Source organism: Garra rufa, chromosome 1 (assembly GCF_049309525.1).
Source record: "Garra rufa chromosome 1, GarRuf1.0, whole genome shotgun sequence".
Lineage (NCBI taxonomy): Eukaryota > Metazoa > Chordata > Actinopteri > Cypriniformes > Cyprinidae > Garra > Garra rufa.
The window spans coordinates 62805440-62831308 of NC_133361.1; the positions used below are offsets into that span (position 1 = coordinate 62805440).

The window sequence follows — 25869 nt, forward strand, 5'->3', positions numbered from 1 at the left end:
ATAACAACAAAAATAATGCAACACTTAACAACAATGTTACACTTGTTAACAATATAGTTAAGTACATGAACTAACAATAGCCCCTTTCACACAGTAATACCAGTAAATAGGCATAAAATTACCAGAACAACTTTACCGGTAAATACAAAATGCGCTGTTCACACAGGCAACGGCATTCTGTCTTTTTACCAGTAAAGCACCATTCACACATCACTTTCAAAATACCGGTAAACTCTGTGACATCATTAACCAGAAAAGACTTATAAATGGTTGCGTTTTCCGTGTTGTATTTGTAAACACGGAGGGAAAAACGTGGTCAGTGTTTGCATGCTCATAACCGGCAGCCTTGTTCTGCATTCACTGTCTTCAGTAGTTTACTGGTAATGTTACAACTTCTTTTACCTGGTCAGTTGCCGAAACAAATTTATTAATAGTTTTGAAAGTCTTGATCACACATGATGTCCTAACTGCTATTGAAAAATACCTTTAAAGCAATTATTAATCTTTGTTAATGTTAAATTCAACATTTACCAATATGTTCATATATTTATATAAAATTTTAGATTAATCATAATTAATCACATCTAAAATAAAACGTTGTGCTTACATAATATGATCTAAAAAAAAAACCTTGCTGTGAGTACTGCGTTAGGCTAGTTGGGTGTTGAAGGTTAGTAGGCGTTACTGCTCTTTTGTTTTTTAATTGCTTCCATTTTCCTCATTTCTAAGTCTGTTAAATAAATAAATGTAAATGTGTGTGCTGTGTATCATTCATCAACTGAGAATCATTCCTTGGAACAATTTGTATTTGAAAAAAAATATATAATAATAATAATAATAATAATAATAATAATAATAATATATATATATATATCATTTTATTATGTATGAGCACATGACCATGGCATAAGAATTGCTGAATAAATGCATATTTACATCTCTGCAAGCATTACTTAAAAGTGGATTCTGACCTGCAGTAGGGTCTCCTTGGGAGTAGCGAGCAAGTTGACAGCTGAAGAGAGTCTCTGGAAGAAGTCAGTTGCCAAATCTCCCATGCCAATGCTCTGAATCCAGTCCATCAGCAAATCCAGATTGGCCCGGATCTGCACTCCTCTAGACCACTGGTAGAAGCCACCTCCAGACCCTTAGAAACAGCCATATCAATATTTAGTCAGAGGCCTCATGGTAACACGGTCATTCATTACAGTTTTTTGTCAAATGCCAAAAGTTACAATGTCAAAAACATGCCACAAGCTCGATTTGAACGAAATTATATTTTTAATTAGAGATATTAACGCCTAGGTGCAAATATTCCCTCTGTAACAGTCACACCCTTGTGAAAAGTACCCGTCAGAACAGGTCCTCAGAAGGATGTTAAGTGCATGTGCTCACCTCTCTCCATAAGCACGTTGAAGAGCGAGGCATTCGTGAAGAAGAACAGGTAGGTCAACAGTTGAGATGTGATCTCGCTGTGCACCTGGAAAGCGTTGAGCAGGTGCAGTGCCTCCTTCAGGACATCCAGGATTTGGCTGACTCCCGCAGGAATGCGCAGCCGACTGCTCTCAGAGAAAGGGTTACTATCCAGCAGCCCCGGCAACACTGCATACATACTCTAACAGAGGAAATGGGAAAAATGTTTGTTTATTGCACTTACCGATCACTTAAATGTATATGGAAGTTGTCTAACAGGTTTAATTTGCATTTTAATGAGTGTAATAAGTATTTGACCCCTTTGCAAAACATGACTTTGTACTTGGTAGCAAAACCATTTTTGGAAATCACAGAGGTCAGGTTTTTCTTGTCGTTGGCCACCAGGTTTGCACATATCTCAGGAGGGATTTTGTCCCACTTCTTTTGCAGATCCTCTCCAAGTCATTAAGGTTTCAAGGCTGACGTTTGGCAAATCGAACCTTCAGATCCCTCCAAAGACTTTTTTGGGATTAAGGTCTGGAGACTCGCTAGGCCACTCTAGGACCTTAATGTGCTGCTTCTTGAGCCACTCCTTTGTCGCCCTGGCCGTGTGTTTTGGGTGACGGGTCACTGTCATTCTGGAATATCCATCCCCAACCCATTTTCAATGCCCTGGCTGAGGGAAGGTGGTTCTCACCCAAGATTTGATGGTACATGGCCTCGTCCATCGTCCCTTTGATGCAGAAGATGTCCTGTCTACTTAACAGAAAAACTCCCCCAAAGCATAGTGTTTTCAACTCCATTTTTGATGGTGGGGATGGTTTTCTTTGGGTCATAGGCAGCATTCCACCACCTCTAAACACAGCAAGTTGAGAGTTGATGCCAAAGAGCTCGATTTTGGTCTCATCTGACCACAACACTTTCACAGTTCTCCTCTGAATCATTCAGTTGTTCATTGGCAAACTTCAGACGGTGGTTTCTTGAGCAGGGGGACCTTGCAGGTGCTGCAGGATTTCAGTCCTTCACGGTGTAGTGTGTTACCAAATGTTTTCTTGGTGACTATGGTCCCAGCTGCCTTGAGACCATTGACAAGATCCTCCTGTAGTTCTGGGCTGATTCTTCACCGTTTTCATGATTATTGAAACTCCTCAAGGTAAGATCTTGGATGGAGACTCAGAGTGAGGGAGAATGACAGTTCTTTTGTGTTTCTTCCATTCACAAATTATTGCACCAACTGTTGTCACCTTCTCACCAAGCTGCTAAGCGATGGTCTTATAGCCCATTCCAGCCTTGGGTAGGTCTACAATCTTGTCCCCGACATCCTTGGACAGCTCTTTGGTCTTGGCCATGGTGGAGAGTTTGGAATCTGATTGATTGATTGCTTCTGTGGACAGGTGTCCTTTATACAAGCAACGAGCTGAGATTAAGAACACTCCCTTAAAAGAGTGCTCATAATCTCAGCTATTTCCCTGTATAAAATACACCTGGAAGCCAGAAATCTTGTTAATTGATAGAGGATCAAATACTTATTTCTCAATTTATAACTTTTTTGAAATGCGTTTTTCTGGATTTTTTGTTATTCTGTCTCTCACTGTTAAAATAAACCTACTTTTAAAATTATAGACTGGTCATTTGTATGTCACTGGGCAAACATACAAAATCAGCAGTAATGATGATGAAAATTCAACTTTGCATCACAGGAATAAAATTAAATTTTGAAATATATTCAAATAGAAAACCGTTGTTTTAAATTGTATTAATATTTTACAATATTACTGTTTTTACTGTATGTGTTTAATTATATAAACACAGCATTGGTAAGCAATACAGACATACTTAAAAACATCTATTTATTTGTTTTATTTTGAGTGGTAGTGTTTCAATCCTAAATACATATTTATAATATTAATTCAAATCCTAAATGAATGGCGGAGTACATAATATGTAACAATACAGGTCAGATTATTTTTGCTTTCAGTACAGAGGACGTAACCTGGAACAGTGCTGTGTGCAGTTCCTGAACGTGGCGTCTGAGCCAACAGGAAGTACGGCACAGGCTGACTTCCTCTCAGCAGGGTGATATGCGTTGTGACTGGACTCTGGAGAATGTCTCTGCCCTGACTGGCCATTGTTACAGCACCAGTGAGAGTCTTGAGAATCATTCAGATAAGACTAAACCAGCAGATGCATCTCACATCCACACTCACTTTTCCCACTGACTAAACCACTGCTGCCCCTCAGGAACAGATAAAAGGATTCTGTAAACAAATAAGGACCAAGCAGATAACTGTGCCAGACGGGAACTCAGGCAAGGCTGATAGCCTAGTAGGAGCGTATTTTATCACAGAGTTCACAAAAGCAAAGCATACTGATGCAAAACCCTGAAATAAAGGAGAATATCAAACAACATTCATTAGGACGCAGTATCTTTCAGCACAAGGGAATTTAGTCAAAGGTTCTTTAAAGAACCATCTGTTTCTTACCTTTTTAATAATCTGAAGAACCTTCTTTCACCACAAAGAACCTTTTGTGAAACAAAGGCTCTTTAGATTTTAAAGGTTCTTCATGGCACCATTTAGACAAAATAGGTTATTGTATGGCATCGTGAAGCACCTTTATTTTTAGGAGCGTAGCTATCGGTATCGGTAAAATCCAATATCGGATATGAAGCACAGCTCTCACAGAAGTTAAACCAAGCAGCAAATTTGTAACCAATCTAAACCTGTTGTCAAAATCTGCATGGGGAAATTTTTTGCCATTGCGAAAAATGTTCAATTGCGTGGATTCCTACTGAAACTACTGGATTTTGTCCATGAAAAGGTTCCAAAATTGGAACATCTAACATAATTTGGCCATGTCGGTTACAGTTACGGGGTTTTTTTTTTATCCTGTTAATACTTTCCCATTAAAAACATACTATCACGTCTTTTGCGGCGTCTCGTACGTAAGTGCCGCACTGAAGACGCCGTGTCAGGTTAACAGAATTTAAACGTTTACACGCAGCGTGGCTAATCAATGTCAGTTCCAAATCAGTCGACCAATCTTTGCAAGCTTTTGTTCACAGTAGAAGTTTGGCAAAGCAACTTTCGTATTTAATGCAACATGGCGGAGTAGGCATTCTGCATTGCGCTTTTTTTAAAATCAAACAAAGACGTGTTCTGTGTGAATGGCCAGTAAAAACCTGGAATGCTTTGCCATATGAGGTCATTGAGAAACTAACTAAGGTCCCGCCCCCATGACTCATCACTGACTGACTCATTCTTGCCTTTTTCAACATAGCCATGACATCATAGCATTCAATATCATGACTAAGAGATGCCACCACAGATGCCACCATTCACAACAACTAATATACAATCATTCAGAACACATGTTAATAGAAAAGAAGTTAATGTTCTTTATTATAACATGTTTAATGCTCCATATGTTCTTTTACCATGCAAATACAACTTCCTGTTACCAACCAATCACCTCACATAGTCTCACATAGTCTGACATCACCGGTAATAGATGGCAGGCTGGCTTCCTCAAAGAGATTTGCATGCTAATGATTCAGAAACTAAACTCTATGTACTTCCTGAAAGGCGTTATAACTGCTTTAACTGGACACTCCTCTCTCTTTCTTGTGATGAAAACAGAATATTTCCTGCTCAGGAAACAGATGAACTCTCCGAGTCCAAATGTGGAGGTCCACAGCTGCTTCCCCATCAGGCAGAGGATGGGTAACTATGGCCTTCCTGTCTGCTCCACTGACATGTCAGTTGTTTTCTAGGACAGGACTGGAGTGACTTAACCATGAAAGACATAACCTTTCCATTTACTTTTTATCCACAAAGTTAATCTGCAACAAATGCGTCACATATTTGGAATGTTCAGTCTCCCAACTAGCCTGGATTTCAAGGTGACTTCATCACCTGCAGGATTTTCTGCACCACTGAACTGATGTAACTCTGACATAATGTAAGGATTTTTATGACGTTTCTATACGTGTTATTTATCACTGTTTATATACTATCATACGGTAGTATTATTTCGCATTAGAAGTAATTCAGTTCCTTTATTTAAACATTACACATTTAAGTTAATGAATTAAGGAAAACCATTTTAATAGTTTTTGTTTAGCTAACAATAACATCCTTGGGAGGATCCCTAAGAGGCACATCAAACATTAAAGAAATCGAATAATAATCAATTTTCCTTACGTTCCATGGAGAAAATAAAAATGGCCAGAAAATAACAAATTCAGTCTGACTGAACTATGTCTTTAAGACATTCATCAAGTACAACTTGAAAATGAATGTTGTCAACATAGTATTCCAAAACATTGCGCACTCGTTTGAGAGAAGCAGGGATTTGTCATTAACTTGAGCCTTGAGAAAATACACTGTTAATGTGTTTGTTTTTGATTCTTTGGGAGGAGAGGACAAGTTATCTCGCTCACCAATGGCTGTGGCCAATCCCTATGTCTCCACTGCCTTGTTATGACTTTATTTTGGCTTACAGACTGGAAATACAGAATGGTGTTTACACGGTTATGTCCTGTTTCACATATTTTACGTCCTTCAAGGGCTATGCGGAACACATTTTATGTAATACAAACATTACCTATCAAAAACAATTATTAACAGGTTAGTCTTTCAGTAGTAATAGCAGTAGTACTTAATATATAACTTAACCACAAACATATTTAATTTGTACTTACTTTGGTGAGATAGTAAACACACTGCTGGAAGGTGAACATAATGACTTCCTCTAGGACAGTCATGGCCTCCTCACTGGCAGTTTGTGTGGACTGGATCTGGCAATCCACTGATTCTGAGCAGATGGAGACATTTTGTTATTGCACATTCACAAAGGAGCTCAAGCACCAGCATTCCACTGTACTGAAACCAAAAGCTGAAATGAACCAATAACTAAAGCAGAGGTCTCCAACTCAATTCCTGGAGGGCCGCAGCTCCGCAGAGTTTAGCTCCAACCAGCTCCAACTCACACCTGCTTGGAGTATATAGTAATCCTAAAGACCTTGATTATCTGGATCAGGTGTGTTTGATTGGAGCGAAAACGTACAGAGTTGTGGCCCTCCAGGAATTGCGTTTGAGCTAAAGCAATGAGCCAACTGAACTAAAGCAATGAGCAAAAGGAGCCACATGTCACAGTGAATAAACACATATTTAATGTAATTTAGGACAACACAGAGGCAAGGCTGGTACCTTTGTCCATTTCCTGTCTGTCCTGTTGTCTCCATGTTAAGAGCAGAGGGACCTCGTGTTGGATGAAGTGCAGCAGCTCAATGGAGTTGGACATCCACAGCACCAGTGGCTGTAGGCCTGGGATCAGATCCTTGATGTTCAACACTTGCTGCTCTGCTGATGTATCACTGGTGCTTCTGTAGCACAGAGAACACAATGCTCATGTTATCAAAACATAGATGTTTATTTATTATCAAGTTTATTAATTCATCCATCCATCCGTTTGCCCATCCAACAAGTCAATCATCCATTCTTTATCAGACCAATCAACTACTGATTCTCCAAACCAACCAATCAATCAACTGTTCAGCTATATAGATTTTTGTCCAAACAACCAACCAATGAAACAATCACCCATTTATCTAAAAAACCATCCATTTACCTGTCTAAACAACTACCCCTTGATCTGTCTGTCTGACTAACCAACCATCTATACATCAAAATACCTGTACATCCGACCAACAATACATCAGTCTATTAACACCTGTCTATAAGGTTGTCCAATCACATATCTATTTTTCAAACCAATCAACCATCCATATATCTGAACAACCACCCATTTACCTGTCTAACCAATCAACCATTGACAAACAACTATTCCTTGATCTAACCAACCATCTAATCATTAAAATATCTGTACATCCAACCAACAACAACCAATTATTTATCCATAACCAACCATCCTTCTACCTTTTTGCCTGACAATCTAAATATCTGCCAAAGCAACCAACCATTTACCTCTGCTGTTTTTTATGTTTGCATAGCCAACCCAGCAACCATCTTTTTGTCTAACCAACAATATATCCAGCTATCTATCCATCAGAATATTGTCCACTAATCATCTAACCAGCCATTCATCCATCAACCTTTTTGTTTGTCTCCATGTCTGTCCAATCAACAAACCAATCACCATATCATTAAATAACCATTTATATATCTGTCTATCCAAACATCCATCTATTCATTTATCTATCTAACCAACCAACCAATTTACAATTGATCTATATAATCTAATATAATCCCTTGATCTGACTAACCCAACCAATTATCTGTCTATCCATCAAGATATCAGTCCATCAAACCAACTAAACAACTATCTATCTGTCTATAAACATCTATAAGCTTGTCCAACTAAATAATCCATAAATATCTCCATTTGTTCAACCAACCATCAATCCACCTTTTGCCTGTTAGTCTAATTATCCATCCAAACAAACAACCAACCATCCATCCCCCTTTTGTCTGTTAGTCTAATTATCCATCCAAACAAACAACCAACCATCCATCCCCCTTTTGTCTGTTAGTCTAATTATCCATCCAAACAAACAACCAACCATCCATCCATCTCTCTATACAACTATCTACCTTTCTGTCTATCCAACCACCTATCTGTCAATCCATAAAAATTTCTGTCCATCCAACCAACTAACCAACCATCTGCCTGTCTATATACACCTATTTGGTCTGCCCAACAAATTGCCAAGCTGCACATTTAGCAATCTTTTTCTCTCTCAATGTCTGTCCAATCAACAAACCATCTATCCATCTATCTAACCAACCAACCAATTTACCATTGATCTAAACAACCATTCCTTGATCTGACTAACCCAACCAACCATCTGTCTATCAAGATATCAGAGTCCATCCAACCAACTAAACAACCATCTATCTGTCTTTAAACACCAACCTATAAGCTTGTCCAACCAAACAAACCATCTCTCCATTTGTTTAACCAACCATCCATCTACATTTTGTCTGTTAGCCTAAATATCTGTCCAAGCAAACAACCAACCATCCATCTCTCTAAACAACTATCTTTCTGTCAAACCAACCATCTAGATGTCTATCCATCAATATATCTGTCCATCCAACCAACTAAACAACCATCTACCTGTCTTTAAACACCTATCTATAAGCTTTTCCAACCAAACAAACCATATATTTCTTCATTTGTTTAACCAACCATTCCTTGATCTGACTAACCCAACCAACCATCTGTCTATCAAGATATCAGAGTTCATCCAACCAACTAAACAACCATCTATCTGTATTTAAACACCTTTCTATAAGCTTGTCCAACCAAACAAACCATCTCTCCATTTGTTCAACCAACCATCCATCTACCTTTTGTCTGTTAGTCTAAATATCTGTCCAAGCAGCCAACCAACCATCCATCTCTCTATCCAACTATCTATATTTCTGTCTAACCACCATCTATCTATTTGTTTATCCATCTTTTTTTTGTCCATCCAACCAATTTACCAACCATCTGCCTGTTTATATACACCTATTTATTTGTTCTGTCCAACCAATTGCCCAGCTGCACATTTATCAGTTTGTCTGTCTAACCAACCTACCATCCATCCATGAAGCTTTCTGTCTGTCTCCGTGTCTGTCCAACCAAGAAACCCAACAAATCCTTCCTTCCATCCATCCACTAAACATCTGTCTGTCTAAAAGTCAAACCATCCTAACAACTAACTAAATAAGACAAGAAAAGCTGGTTTAACTTGGTGCAATGATTTCACTGGCTTCACAAGTTTCTACACCTAAATGCTTTAAAAACCTTAAATACATTGAGGTTAATTCCCCCCCTTTTGTACTTCCGCCTTAACCACTAATCTGTTCAAGTCACCACAATATGGAGGGCAAAGATTAAAAATCAGGATGTGGACTGAGCGGAAAACACCAACTGATAGAAAATGCCAGCTCCCTGCTGGCCAAATCTACAATTTGTCCATGAGACAATCAGATCCTGAACCACTTTAACACTGCTGTCTGTCTGCAGACAGATTTATGACTGGACACTTCAACAGTTAATGACATGCTCAAGTGGCCCTGTCTCTGGTCATGATTGGGCACCACAGAGAAAACAAAAGTGAATTGAACACATAGCACCGTGGGATATAATGAGCTAGTTACTGCCGTACTTTAAGTTCCCTGCTCGTATTTCAGAGAAGCGTGTGAAAGAAGAATGGTTGCAGAAAGAAATAAGCTCTCTCACATGTCTGGCTGCAGAGCTGCGAGTTCTTTTGTTCTTTCCTGTAGAGGAGAAAAAAACAACACGTTAGAAGAACAGATCTGTTTAAGTGTGCCACAACCTTTTAATCTCTGATGACAACAATGACCTATTTCAGCCATTCAAAAGGGTTGTCAAACAGAACATGTTCTGGTGTTTAGTACTCACCCACATGGTAAGCTGGATCTGATTAGCAATAGAGAGCAGCAATTTCCGGAGGTGAACCAACTCAAAGTTGGTGGCAGAGTGCTGAATGCATAGACATAGCAGAAAGGCTGGAGTAAGTTTGGGTTCTTCCCCTCCTGGGTTCACCATACTGAGAATCTTCTCCAAGACCTGATCTTCATGCTGCACCTGATAGGACAGCGAGAGCACCCTGCCCTCCAAGTCCCTCCAGCGGGCGGCCATTTTTTGAGTCCTTCTCCTCCTGATGGATGTTCCGCACAGTTTACAGGGTGATGTCGTGGCAGGAGGACACAAGGTGGCCATCCAGGATGGGGTCTGAAAGGCTCCTGAGGCCGTAGGGTCTTTGAACATAAAGAGATAATGCTGACCGAGCCCCACCAGGTCCCCTGGACACAGCTCAACCTCGTCATCAAGGGGGATGCCATTGTGCGTAACATGTGCACTGTGGAGGGGTCTGAGCATGGTTTGCATCTTGCTACTTCCCTTGGTTTGGTCACTGGTGGCGTCCAGGCGCTGTACGGAACAGTGCTGAGGTAGGATGTCAGGGGCAAAGAGTAGGACGTCCACCTTTAAAATCTCCTCATTCTTACCAGTGGAGTATTCCAAGGAGGAGCCAAATATGCAATTGTTCCCACTCATCAGATAGATCAGAAAGTCCTGAGAAGAGATTAACAGCAAAAACAACAGATTATTATATTGTATTAAATGTGTACCAATAGAATCTGAAACAAAACTTACAGAGTTCACTGACAAAAAGTGCAGTTTTAAGGTACATTTGTGAAACCTTACAAAAGTTAACCTCTTCTGCACCACATTTCTTTTAGTGTCAGTTAAAGGTGTGGAACATGCTTTGATTCATGTCTGAAGAATCAATGTGTTATGTAATCCCAGTACACTCAAAATTTAATGAAATAGAAGTAGGAAGTACAGTATAAAGACGGCCTTGTCTAAATTCTTCATCTGCTTAAACTGAGGTGTCAAAGCAGACTGCACTGTTAATCGATTGATCCACTTTGTGCTGCTAAACCACATGACTCTTCTGCTCTGATGAAGCACCTCTCGGGACTATGAGTGATTGACATAGAGCTCTTCTAAATCTCTTAACCCAAGATAATCTCCCAAGCACTTTAGGCAGTAAACTCACTCTCATTCACTTCTTTATAAAACTCTTTTGCTTGACACGCACTGTTTCTTGTGGAAATAGACTGAGGACCCAATCATGGCTTAAGAGGACAAAAAATAAATCTAAACCCACTTTCAACACCAAGTACAATGCAAATGTCAACAGTGGGGAAAATAATTAATCCCTTGCCGATTTTGCCCACTGACAAAGAAATGATTAGTCTATAATTTTAACGGTAGGTTTATTTTAACAGCGAGAGACAGAACAACAATGAAAAAAAATCCAGAAAAACGCATTTCAGAAATGTTATAAATTGATTAACATTTTATTGAGTCAAATAAGTATTTGATCCCTTATCAATCAGCAAGATTTCTGGCTCCCAGGTGTCTTTTATAAAGGTAACAAGCTTTAGGAGATTAGGAGCACTCGCTTAAAGCACTTTTTAATGATGGATGGATGCACTTTATTGGACTTCAAAATTTCAACAACTATTCACTGCCATTATGAGCCTTGAAAAAGCATTTTTAAATGTAACTTTAATTGTATTTGTTTAAAAGAACCTAAGGCTTAAGGATGAGTAAATCATGGGGTAATTTGCCTTTTTGGGGGCGAAATATCCCTTTGAATCAATATAATTATCATTTTAGGTGTTCTGTTAGAACATTTAAAATCACTGATATCAAAATCACAAAATCTCCCAAAATCAGATACACTCCTGAACAAAATCTTAAGACCGGGGGAAGCATTGCAAATTTTACGCATTTCGCGCTGGTGGATCATAACAGGGTTGTAAGTACTGCTTCAGAATGCCAAAAGAAGAAACAGGAGCAAGAGACAAAAAATAGAAAGTAGGCAATTTATTAAAAACGGCATTTAAACTCAAACAGGCTGTTCATTGGCTGATCAAAAGTTTAAGACCATAGCCATAAAAAGGTAAAATCTGCACAAAAATATGGCTTTCATGTCATTGTTCTTCAGGCAGTCACACTGTCATGATCTCCTGATGGCAAAGGCAAAAAGGTTTTCTCTCTTTGAAAGTGGCAGAATTGTTAAGCTGCACAAGCAAGGCCTCTCGCAGCTTGCCATCTCTTCCGAGGTTGGACGCAGTAAGACAGTCATTTTACACTTCTTAAAAGATCCTGAGAGTTATGGGACAAAAAAGTCAAGTGGTAGACCCAAAAAATTTCACCTGCACAGAGCCGCAGGATCCGACGGGTTGTCCGTGAAGACACAGGTCGATCCTCGACCCAAATTAAGGCCCTTACTGATGCTGACTGCAGCCCAATAACCATAAGACGTCATCTGCGAGAGAAGGGCTTCAAGAACAAAAACGTCTTCAAAGGCCACATCTCCTCCAACGCCACAAACTTGCCCGTTTGGAATTTGCAAGGGAGCACCAAACATGGGACATTGAAATATTGAAGAAAGTTTTATTCTCTGATGAGAAAAAATTTAATCTGGATGGTCCTGAAGGCTTCCAACATTACTGGCATGACAAGGAGATCCCATCGGAGATGTTTTCTACGCGGCACAGTGGAGGATGCTCCATCATGATCTGGGATGCTTTTCCTTCAATGGGAAAATGGAGCTTCAGGTTGTGCAGGGGCGTCAAACGGCAGCTGGCTATGTGGATCTGTTGCAGAGGGCATCCCTCTTGCCTGAGGGTCCCCGTCTGTGGGGTAATGACGTGGATGTCCTTCGTGAAGCCATCTTCACCACATGGAGCAACGTTCCCAGCAGCCTCCAGAAAACAGTCAGATCAAGCATGCCGAAGCGAGTGTTTGAAGTGATCAACAAGAACGGTGGGGCTACTCACTACTGAGTCCTTTTTGACACTTTTAGTTCTGTTGTGGGTTTATTTTTGGGCCATGGTCTTAAACTTTTGATCAACTGATGAACAGCCTGTTTGAGTTTAAATGCCGTTTTCAATAAATTGCCTACTTTCTATTTTTTGTCTCTTGCTCCTGTTTCTTCTTTTGGCATTCTGAAGCAGTACTTACTACCCGGTTATGATCCATCAGCGCAAAATGCGAATACTTGCAATGTTAATCTTAGGTCTTAAGATTTTGTTCAGGAGTGTATATGCATTCAGTAGCTTGTCATATAATTTGTGTGGGGGAAAACAACCCTATATGAGACTAAATTTTCTCAAGCAGAGAGTTTCCAGTATATGCTGCTTTTTTGGTTATAATAGGATGGGAGAAATCCGGTGTAGACATTGTGAAACTGGAATACTAACTTTTCCAGCTAAAAGCGTAGAGGCTCAAGGGACTATGAACAAAAGCAAGAGAAACAGCAGTGCGTGGCAGAATGAGTTGTGTCACTGCAATGGCTCACCGCAGGCTTAGTAAACAATGCTGATTATTACCTACGGTAAAGTGCAGTGCTGCACGTGTCTTCACAGCACTGGAATTTTAACTCCTGATTATAGCTCAGCATTTGAACGAGACAATACTCATATAATTACTGCTAGAACCGCAAACCCGTTTTTATCGCTCTCTCAGATGAATGTGCTTCAGGCAAGAGAATGAAGTGTTTGTCTTCATAATCTTGAATGAAATGAAATTACCTAATTAATAACCTTCTCTGCTTCTGAAACATTTTTCCTTGATGGTATCTGGCTCCATTCTACTCACTTTCACAATCAAGTCAACTGTAGATGGATTCTCATTGAATATTCTGTAAATAAGCCACATTGAAAAAGGCTTGTGAATGGCGTTCCATGTCTATTTTAAATACGTCTGTTTATTTCTGTGGTTACATTGTATAGTTATGGTTTTCCAGTGTAGTGTGTACATGCAAAAACTCACACACCCTTGACAATGCATACTCAGCAACTCTGACTAAGGAATAGCAGGCTAGCACAGTTCCGGTCTCTCAAAATGTGCTTGGGTTTCCCACAGACTGCTGCATTTAACATGTTCCACAAACACTAGAAAAACTACTGTAGCTGAATGAACGAATGAATGAACGAATGCCTATCCATTGGAGGCTCCAGCATCTCCCACAACCCTACAGAGAACAAGTGGTTTAGAGAAATGGATGGATGATTTCAACTGTTGTGGTTGTCCTTCAGAAATCATTCTAATATGCTGATTTGTTGCTCCAGAAGCATTGCTTGTTATGATCAGTGTTAAAAACAGTTGTGTTGCTTAATATTTTTGTGGAAACTGATACATTTTTGGGGGACTTTCTGATGAATAAAAGTTTGAAAGAGAGACATTTATTTGAAATTCATTAACATAACAATATATCCATTATTAATGTTTTTACTGTCACGTTTGATCAATTTAATGAGGCCCAAGTGTTTTATTGGTTACTACTTGGAATACTTGCTTTAATAATAACCATATGATTACAAATTGGTAAATAAAAGAGGTGTTTTATTTTACATATGTGGTATATGCTGTTCATAAAAGTAAGAACAGAGAAGTTCACTTTCAGAATTAAAATGTCCTGATAATTTACATGTTACATAATCATGTTGGAAAGGTCATGCGTGACGTGGACAGAAGTCCCTACCCAGTGTTCATAAAAAGAACGTGCAAAGAAAGTCAAACGCCTGATTACACAAAAAAGGTAAAACAATAATGTTGATGACTGAATGACAATGATTTCGAAGTTGGAGGAGAAAATGAGATTTTTTCGCCCTACCCTACTTTTTTGAACTGAAGTACACGGATAAAGAACTAACCGAACATGATCTTTCCAACGTGACGACGTAATGCGTAATTCTTAGAAAATTACAGATTGTTTTACTAGATAAGACCCTTATTCCTTGGCTGGGATCGAGTAGCACTGAAACTGCTTTTTGGACATTCAACCCGTTGGTCCCCATTGAAGTCCACTATGTGTAGAAAACTGGAATGTTTTCTTCGAAAACCTTTTTCTTTGCGACTGAAGATAGAAAGACATGAATATCTTGGATCACATTGGGGTGAAAAAAATTATCAGGAAAATTTCATTCTGGAAGTGAACATCTTTAATATGAGAAGGCCTCAAGCTATGTTTCCCTTCACTGTTGCGTTAATCTGTTGGATCTCTAGGTTTATTATTGGCTTGTAGGATTCTGTGTGTTCTTAACATTTCTCTCTCACATGCTTCATCTCCTACTGTGTGAGAGCTAAGCCAGAGCCAGAGATTGTGTTGACCAGAGCTCCACTTTAGCTCCTCTCCCATTGCCGGCCAGTCCTAGGATGCCTCAAGACACATGGATCACCTGTCTGCCACATGTCTGTCTGTCTGTCGAAATCCTGTCACTCTGACCTGGGCCAATCCTCAAGAAAACTCCACCTCTCTCTACATTAAGTGGCTACCAGCCAGAATACTCCTCACCAGATTAAACTCTTTAAGTCAATGACTTATTTAAAGTTTGGGAAAACATCTAAACCTGGTGTCAGTGACATTGGACACAATGTGCTATCCCGGACATGTACATCTCGGAGACGTCTACTTGACGTCTGCATAATCTGCAAGACATCTACAAGACGTAGTTTGCTCATCTGAATACGTCTAGGACATTTCCTATCAGATGTAAAATAGACGTCTATTAGATGTCTTTAAGATGTTTATGATTTTGAATTTATGTAAAACTGTCATCTTACAGATGTACACAGGTACATCTGCAAGATGTCTGTTAAAGATCTGTTGATCTGGAAAGCATCTGCTGTGTACAAACAATTGCAGATGAGCAAACTACGTCTTGCAGATGTAAATGCAGAAGTCAAATAAACATCTCCGAGATGTACATGTGCTTTCAGGGTATAGTAAAAAAAAAAAAAAAACTACCCAGATAGCACACGTACATCTGCAAATGTCTGTTAAAGATCTCTTGATTTGGAAAGCAACTGCTGTGTACAAAAGTCTGGCAGATGTCTGTAAGATGTCAGTTTTACTCACATTCTAATTCATAAACATCTTAAAGACATCAAATAGACGTCTATTTAACATCTGATAGGAAACGTCCAACAGACGTATTGCAGATGTAAATGCAGACATCAAATAGACGTCTCTGAGATGTACGTGTGCAATCAGGGTAGCACCTTTGTCCAAATACACAAAATGAGAACATCTCTGAAGGTCCAAAGACCACTGTCCTACCTGTCTGTGGTTGTATCCTTGCAACAGTAGGAAATATGGGAAATCAAAGGGAAGGTGGATGGAGTACTGCGTGTTGTTGTCATCACTGCTTTCCGTCTCCTCTTTTTCCGCGTTGAGGCGATGAGCCTCTTTATCAGCCTCTGCCTCTGGATCCTCCTGTAGAGGTGCATTATGGGTCTCACAGGCTTTTTTTCCCATAGTGGAGATGTCCATGTCACTCAAGCTCCTCCAGATACCCAGAGCATCCCCGCCCTCATTCGTCCCATCCACAAACAGAGAGGTGACCCGCGCACGAGCATGCTGCAGCCTTCGGGCCTGGGCATTGAGGCCTGGAGTGATACATTTTTTTTTTAAATATATGATTTACGCATTAAAAAATGCATTCAATTTCTAAACCTATAAACAATATTTGCTTAAGAGGATAATAGCACTGACTATGGCTTAGTCAGAGTTCTTACTACATGAGCAACACAGAGGATAAAGTCATAACTGCCTAAAATGATTAAATTAAATACAATTACATTTTTTAAGATTATGCTTTCATACATTTTTCTAAATACAGCTGTAAATCTGCAACATTTTTTTCAGATGATCTGCTATAAGATGACTCTGGATGGGAGTGATGTACATTGTTGAGGGTTAGGCATTGCAAGTAACATAAGTTATGTAATCACATTACTTTTTTTTAGGTAACTAGTAAATTAACACATTATTCTTTAATGTATAAGAAAATATCTGCCTTACTTTTTCAAATAAGTAAAGCAAGTTACTTTGTTTTGCTAATTATTGATTAAAAGTTCTCCTGTCACTGAAAATAAACAAACAAGCCCAGCCCAGATGAGAAAAAGTAATAGAAAAGCAATATATAATACATAAATAAGATTTACATTGATGTATAATTTGTTAGGATATGACAATATTTGGCCAAGATACAAGTATTTGAAAATCTAGAAAAAAAAAAAAAAATCAAAATATTGAGAAAATCTCCTTCAAAGTTGTCCAAAAGTGTTGATATATTTACGGTAGGAAATTTACATATATCTTCATGGAACATGATCTTTACTTGATTTTTGGCATAAAAGAAAAATAGATAATTGCATTTTTGGCTATTGCTACAAATATACACATTCTACTTAAGACTGGTTTTGTGTTCCAGGGTCACATATTGTAACGCATTACTTTTAAAAGTAACACTGTTGACGTAACAAAAACAGAACTGAACTGCACCAAAGTGCTGCGAAAAGTTCTCAGAGCTCAGGCTTTCACACCCAGCGGCACTCTGGGCGTTATCAGCTGTGGAAATGGGCGGTCATCTACATTGTTCTGCCAGAACATACAGTGATGGGGGCCGAGCTTCCCCAGTCACCAATTCTCAAGGGAACCCTGTGGAACACCACAGCCCCATGCCAAAGAAAAAACACCCTCAAGAGTGCAGGAAACACGCTCAGAAAGAAAAACAAGCGGCTATTTCGATGTTGGCGGCTGGAGCGCGGTGGGAAAGCTCAGTGTGAGAGCTGATAGGACTATCCCAATAAAACATACTTCTGAAAGAGCAATTTCGCTAAGCTTCTTGCTGACAAGCTTATGTTGGGATAAGCAATGAGGCACCTCAGACTGTTAAAACATTCCTAAATTGTGTCAACTGGAACATAGATCAAAGGCTAGTCAAAACATCTCTAAAAGGCCGTTCACACCAAGAACGATACCTACAACGATAACTATATCAGCGTCTACACCAATACATGATAACATTCTGTTCATTAAAAGAGTGCCTAGTTTTGTCGCCTGCGACTTTAAAGCTGATAAATTCTAATTGGTTGTCAATGATTTTTTAACATTCCTCAGCTAACCAAAAATTAGTTTTGAAAGTGATTCCAACAATATCATGTGCCGCTATCATTACACTATTCGCTATTACAAACTGAAATGATTATTAAAACATAGTTGTTATAGTTAACGCCCTAAGGCGCTTTCATACCACATAGTTCCTAGAGAACCTTAACTTGCTGGTTGCATTGACACTGGCAGCAGGAACTCTGAAGCGGCCGACAGCAATGTCTTTATTCGCGGCATTTACACAAGTCAACAACCTGTGAATGGAGGACGCTGTGATCTGAGCAGTTTTTTTGGGTTTCGTGATAACACAGATGGAATGTAAATGCACAATTTATGTCACTGAAAGAGGATGAAAATCTGGCTAAACCTCCTATGACAGCTTGCAGTGTTACATATCACTGAGGCTGAGAGAAGAATACAACGCTGCAGACAACAGGTCGCTAAATGCCATTATTATCACTGTTTTTCATGTTCGTGGAGTAAATATTTTTACACAGCTTTTTAAAAATGCGAGGAGCCAGTGTTTCGTAGGCGTTTGGCCAATCAGCGTACACTTACGTCACTGGTAGTTCCCACAGAACTGCTTTAGACCCTGCTCTGAAGTAGGAGCTAATATAGTTCCCCAAACGGAGTTTCTAGAACTAAATACGTTCTTAGCTCCTGTGGTGCGACCACACCAAAAAGCAGGAACTTCCGCCAATAGTTCTATAAACTATGAAAAGGTTCCTCCGGTGCGAAAGCCCCTCTTGGTGTGAACAGGCCTTAAACTATTGGCACCTTTCACACAATAAACACAATTGCTGCATTACCTGCAGTGATGGAGTCTGTATTCTTGACACACAGCGCCTCCACGTTTGCTCTTTTCTGGATCTCGAAACGCCTGGAGAATCCATCCTTGGGTTTCCAGAGTGACTGCAACATGAGGGGCTTCTCGTGGTCACCAACAACCCGACAGCACTCGGTCTTCCATTCGTAGTCCAATCCAGTACGGCCAATCACGTCACAGAGCACATACGCACTTGAGTCTTCCTTTTCCAAGCAGTACCTGTGAGGCAAGACAACAGCTCAGTTGACCTTACTAGCTGGACTAATAACGAGTCTACAATGGAAAAGACCAATTTCTTGACATTACAGAGCCTTGCGAATGTATTCAGTTTTTTATTTGTTTTGTTATGTTGTTATGGGACACTTGAAATTTAGCTCAGGAGTGTTCATATTGCTTGTAGATGTTACTACACTTCGAGTAGAGTTTAAATGTGGCAAATTAGTTTGAATGAGTATGATTTGGAAAGGCACACACCTCTCAGAAAAGGTCTAACAGCTGAAGAGCCCTGAGGTCAAAATAACTACCTGTAGAGCTCAGAAACAGGCACAGATCTGGTGAAGTGTTCAGAAAAAAACTTCTGCTGCATTGAAGGTTCACAAAAGCATGTGGCCTCCATTATATATGATGGACGATTCTTGGAACAACTAGGACTCTTACTAGAGCTGACCTCCTGGCCAAACTGAGCAATGGATGGAGAAGGGCTTTGGTTAGACTAGTGACCAAGACGCTGATGGTCACTATAGTTGAGTTCAATGATCATATATGCAGATGGAAGAAACTTGCAGAAGGACAAACATTACTGCAACACTCCACCGATCTAGGCTTTATGGCGGTGTGGCCAAACTCAATCCTCTCCTCAGTGAAGACACGTGAAAACACACTTGGAATTTGCAAAAAAAAAAGCACCTAAAGGACCCTCAGACTGTGAGAAACAAGATTCTCTGGGCTGATGAACCTCAATTCCATGCATCATGTTTGAAGAAACCAAATACTGCTCATAACCTGCAGAGTAGCATCCCAACAGTAAAGTGTGCTGGTAGCAGCCTTATGCTGTGGGGCTGTTTTTCAGTGGCAGTGACTGAGAGACTCGTCAGAGTCTAAGGAAAGCTCAATGCACCAAAATATTGAGAACCTTAATGAAAACCCAGTCCAGAGCATTTAGAACCTCAGACTGGACAGAAGGTTCATGTTTCAATAGGACAATGACCCTAAGCACACAGCAAGAGTAGCTTATATAGACAACTCTGTCAATGTTCTTGAGTGGCCCAGCCAGAGCCTGGGCTTGAACCCAGTCGAATATTTCTGGAGAAACCTGAAAATGTCTGCCAGGCCCATCCAAGCAGAAAGAGCTTGAGAGGTTAAGAGTCGAGGCGAAGAATGGCAGATAATTGCCTAAAAATTACTGGAAGCTTCAACCAAGTACTGAGTTAAGGGTATGAATACTTATGCAATTTACTTCAGTTCTTTATTTGTAATAAATTTGCAAAGTTGTCACAAATCTGTTTTTTGCTTTGTCAATATGATGTATGGAGTGTAAATTGATGTGGGGAAAAAGCAATTTAAAGAAGTATAACATAAGGCTACAACATAAACTGAAAGAAAATGAAGGGGTATGAATACTTTCGCAAGGCACTGTACATATTGAATTGAAACCAATTGAAAATATTCTGCTGAAAAACCATAAGGATCAAAACAGTTAAGGCCTGTTCACACTAAGATTAACAATAATGATCTATACTGGCATCAATGTATGATAATGTTCTGTTGTCTCTTGGGCCTAGATGTGGCCTATTGCCAGTAAACTCTACGGTTAGCATAGCGAGTTCAATAATTGAATCACCCAATAACCAAAACTCAAAACTGAAACAAAAATGTACACACATTGATTCTGAATCTGACAAGAACGCATCCCTCACCTCTCCAGAGCTTCTTTGACTAGTTCTTTGGCACTTGAGTGACTTGTTGCCAGCACGCTCTTGTAGTTGGTTCCTTGACAAATGTCACTGCCAAATATCTTGAGGATCCCTGGGATAGTCCTCTGACTGGACAGCTCTGCAGGGTCGTCCTCTGCTTGCAACTCCTGACTGGACCGTTTGTTTCGCAGAACAGGGCTTCGGTTGAACACCGTGGTCAGCCTGTGGTTGTGTTTGCGTATCTTGCTTTTGGCCGGCTGTCGGACTCCAGTGCTCTCCATCGACTGAGACGTGCTATCAGACGTGTTGGACCTTGAAGAGACCAGGTTAAGATGACTTAAAAAGCTTGCTACTGATGTGCACATCTGCACTCAGTCTGCTTTAGATAGACGCCGGATCATAACTGCCCTGCTAAGAAGACAGATTCTTTGCCTGAGAAAAACAACTGTGACTGTTTCACTTTGTTAGAAACGCAATATGTGACCCTTGCATGGGTATATTTGTAACAATAGCCAAAAATACATTGTATGGGTCAAAATTATTGATTTTTAATGCCAAAAATCATTAGGATATTAAGTAAAGATCATGTTCCATGAAGATATTTTGTAAATTTCCTACCGTAAATATATCAAAACTTCATTTTTGATTAGTAATATGCATTGCCAAGAACTTTTTTGGACATTAAAGGCGATTTTCTCTCTCTCTCTCTCTCTATATATTTATTTTTTTTTCCGCCCACTCTCATTTTCTAGATTCCAAATATTGTTCTATCCTAACAAACCATACATCAATGGAAAGCTTATTTATTCAGCTTTCAGATGATGTATAAATCTCAATTTCAAAAAACTGACCCTTATGACTGGTTTTGTGGTCCCGGGTCACATAAATACTGAGGTTTGACCAATCTTTTCATATACTGTCTATAGTTAAGATGCATGTCAATTTAAACTTGTTTTGTCTTTAGTTTCTTGGTTAGAAGTTAACATAAATGACAGATTTTCACTGGTAGCTACTATACAAGATTTCATCAACTCTAACACTTTTTAAAGGCTTGATGTTTAAAACGTGTTTTAAATATTTTATTAAAGTATTAAGAAGGATTTTGACTCAGATAATTGGCATATTTTAGTAAAAATGATTAAACATCTTTTCAAATAATTATAATAAATATACAATTAAGTCTTTTGCTTTAAACTTGAATTATTCCTGACAGACAAAGGAAACAAAACTGTAAAAAGACGAAAACAATACGAATACGTTACTAGTCAAACGTTTTTGAACAGTAAGATTTTAAATGTTTTAAATGCTCTTCAAGCCTGCATTTATTTGATCCAAAGTACAGCAAAAACAGTACAATGTGACATATTTGTACCATTTAAAATAACTGTATTCTATTTGAATATATTTCAAAATGTAATTTATTACTGTGATTTCAAAGCTCAACTGTTAGCATCATTACTCCAATCACATGAACCATCAGAAATCAGTCTTATATTTTGATTTGCTTCTCAAAAAACAAAAACAAAAAAAAAAACATTTATTATTATTATGTTGTCAGGTTTCTTTGATGAAAAGAAAGTTCAGGAAACTAGCATTTATCTGAAATAGAAATCTTTTGTAACATTATAAATGTCTTTATCATCACTTTTGGTCAATTTAAAGCATCCTTGCTAAATAAAAGTATTAATTTCTCATTTCTATTCCATCAAAGAATCCTGAAAAAAGTACTCAATAGTTTTAAATATTAATAATTATTAATAATAAATGTTTCTTAAACAGCACATCATCATATTACAATGATTTCTGAAGGACACCAAAGCCTGGAGTGATGATGCTGAAAATGTAGCTTTAATCACAGAAATAAATTACATTTTAAATTACATTAAAATAAAAATCAGTTATATTAAATAGTACAAATACTATATTATAGTAACACAAAGTGTTACTGTTTTTGCTGTACTTTGGATCAAATAAATGCATCTTACTGCATTTACTACTTAGTCAAAAACTTTCGACTGGGAGTATACATTAATATTACATTAAATGTGAATACATATTTACAAAATATAGAAATAGTATCAAAGATTAAATTATTTCACTGTGGCATACTTTTATGTGAGATTCAGTGGGGTTTTCAGTGTCTGATATTTCATAATAAATAAATATTCTCACATGTAAATAATTGAACAAACACCAAGTGAGTTGGCCTGGTTTGCCCCTTCACACTTGCCAAGATGTCCTTCTATTATTGGAGAAGCGAGTATAGCAATTTAGTGTCAAGTCTCAAATGTACAGTATTTTTTACACTAGGCTATGTATTTCATTGCATGATAAGAGGATTATTTTTCAGGTTAACGACGTGAGAGAGACATTATGTACACTTTATCTTATATATTCATTCTAACAAATGTCTTCTTGACAAATGCTTTACTTGTCTTATAATAAACAAACAAATGACACTTGGTTTGTTATTTTGTTCAAGTGTGACTTTAAGTTTTCAAATACTTTCGGTGGGCTACTTCTTGCTACATTTGTGCGTTAAAAATAAACAAATGCCATGCGTAAGTGTATGAATAACTCACTGTAGAGATCCATTGCTGGCCTTTCTGCCCAGCATTGCCAGGCGTCTCTTGGGCGAGCGGATCAATATCCCGACCGGAAAGCCGAGAGCTTGTTTGGAGATGTGATTGCTTCTTTCCTCCGAGATCATTTTAGCATGTGGAAGAATACAATATATTGGAAAGCTCAGGTTTCGTGGCTATATCACAGTCTGTGCGCTCCGCTGTCAAAGTAACTCGCGTCAGCGCAACACATGTTGCGCGTAAAGAAGTAAACAAAAGCTTTACGCGCTAAACATCATCTGTCGTGTCAGTCCTTTGAACGCTTTTATAAATGTAATCCATTGCAACGTTTAGGAGAAAAACATTATCCGCTTCGCCATTAAATACAGTTGGTTTGTTATCCAGTCCGGTTGTTATAAATTAATTAGGCATGTCCTTGCGGATTAAAACGAATGATAATCCGATACTAAACGACAGCGAATAAATCCTTGATTCCGTTAAGCGCTCCCTGTCCCGTGTGTGTGTTTGGGTCCCGTTTGAAAAGTTAAGCGCTACTACACTGACGTAATGAGGGCGTTTGGGAACTCTAGCCGGAAGTCAAATCCTACTTTGGCATAGGTTTAGCTCATGAATATTAATTAGGGATTGTGACTGGACGCGTCAGCTAGATCTTATTCATATTCATGAGCGCAAACGTCGCCACAGAGGACTTCCATTGACAGAGGTGTTTTAAACACTGTATTTCTGAAAGAAAAAACACTAGACCTTATTCGTAATTTAAAAACAGCTGTCTAAAAAAAAAATACATCACATTTTAAATTGAAAGAGTACGTAAAACTATATAATTTAAACAGGCATTCGCTGCACTTTTCTACTTATGTTTCTTTTTCATAAATGAGGTGGAAGTCATCGGTTCATTTTCATATATTAAACGCATAACATGCATACTATTACGGTGAGTCGTGTATATGATACAGCGTGTATGTCAACAGTTCCCTCGCTGTATATGAATGCGAGCGGACAGGCAGAAGATCTGATCTGAAGTGTAAGGAAAAGGGAAGGGTGGGAGAGGATTTCCCTTGCACTGGGTGTGAAAGTACTCAACAACGTCAGATATGCCATACATCTTTCTGTTTAGTCATAATATTAGCTCATTCTGGAAGCACGTCTTAGTTTTAATTGTAAATAGCAGAAACTTGTGGCGTCCTCCCTCTAGTGGAAGTGACCTATTAACACATAACTCCACTTGAGACCGTCGGTTTTCCTCCTCAACAGGGATATAAATATCCCTGCTTGCACATTTAAATAATATAATCGATTATATTAATTTAACACAAAACTGAACATGTAAAAAGAACTCTACTCCAGGATATAAAGTAGCCTAGTCATTTATTTATTTATTTTTGTATCCAGAAGTAACCATAACCGATTGTGATTGGTCCATCAGTAGAGCGTTGATAGAGCCGTTGAGAAAAGTAATACGTGATACCTGACGAAGAAGAAACCAGCATTGAAATCTGTTGAGCCTTATTTTTAATTAGATTATACTCGTTGTCCCACTTGTTATACGTAGTTAAATACAAAACTGAGCCAATTGAACACTTCTGAAGATTCTGATACAAGACACGTATCCACCCTATTCTTTAACGCCTAAGCCTATGGGTGAGACTTCCGGTTCATTAACGAGAGGAACACCACCATGCAGCAAACGTTAAAACTGTTTGCACTACAAACCAATGTGTTCATAATTAAGAGAATACATTGCAATAACATGGTAAGATACACCAATTTGCAGTACCAAGCAGCAAAACTAGCTGTTTTGTACAGTTAAAAATAACCGGCACACTTACAAAATTTAACCATGGTTTTATTAAGCTAAAAGTGAAGTAACCATGGCTTTTGGCACATTGATTACAAATACCCCATGGTTAAACAACGGTTAGTGTAGCAAGACCATGGTTGATTTGTGGTTTAAATTGACAGGTTCTCCATTTTCCAGTTTGCAGGCATGTATTGAAACAATCTTGACCATTTTGGAGATTACAGGCATTTCCTGTGTTGCATGTTTGGTTCGTTTAGAAACAAAATATGGTGCGAGTGCTTTTTTGGGTGTAAACACTGCCATCTGAACCCTTGTGGGTAAACAAGTGGACCGAGACTGCTAAGGGAGTGTTCACACTTGTAGTTCGGTTCATTTGGTCCAGACTAAAAAAGGAAAATGTTACATTTGGTCCTGGTCCACTTAGTGTTCACACTGGCATTTTTGACAGTGAACCTAAATGCACAGGGATACATTCACAATCTGATTGAAAGAGTTCAATTATGTATATTTGCACCACCTCTGAACTCACAGGGAGCTCATAAAAGACACTTTATCTCCTTGTTGCTCCACCTTTGCCCTCTGCTTATTTTTTGTTCCCTTCATGAAATCATGTCGCATAGCATCGCATCTTGTCATTACTTCCTGTTTTTGATTAGTTTAGAAGTATTTGGTCCATTCAAAACACACCAGAGTTAGTTTAATTTTGTAGCAGTCTCTGTCTGCTTGTTTGGTGCACACCAGGGTTCGGATGACAGTGTTCACACTTACTCAAATGACAGCAATCACACCGGAGTTTGTTTTAATCGAACCAAACATGACAAGTT

General features: G+C 38.8%; 1 protein-coding gene across 1 annotated transcript in view; it reads right to left on the reverse strand.

Annotated features, from left to right (window-relative positions):
• Positions 1-23730, reverse strand: part of radil2a (Ras association and DIL domains 2a) — a 45167-nt gene extending 21437 nt beyond the window's left edge. The window contains exons 1-10 of the mRNA XM_073843470.1: positions 23245-23730; positions 20666-20974; positions 18733-18968; positions 16088-16416; positions 9847-10521; positions 9664-9701; positions 6621-6796; positions 6113-6225; positions 1393-1612; positions 972-1144 (exon numbers count right to left, since the gene is read on the reverse strand). Coding sequence (XP_073699571.1) covers positions 972-1144; positions 1393-1612; positions 6113-6225; positions 6621-6796; positions 9664-9701; positions 9847-10521; positions 16088-16416; positions 18733-18968; positions 20666-20974; positions 23245-23372 — 2397 coding nt within the window. The 5' untranslated portion in view covers positions 23373-23730. The remainder of the gene's footprint in view (positions 1-971; positions 1145-1392; positions 1613-6112; positions 6226-6620; positions 6797-9663; positions 9702-9846; positions 10522-16087; positions 16417-18732; positions 18969-20665; positions 20975-23244) is intronic.
• Positions 23731-25869: the final 2139 nt, after the last annotated feature.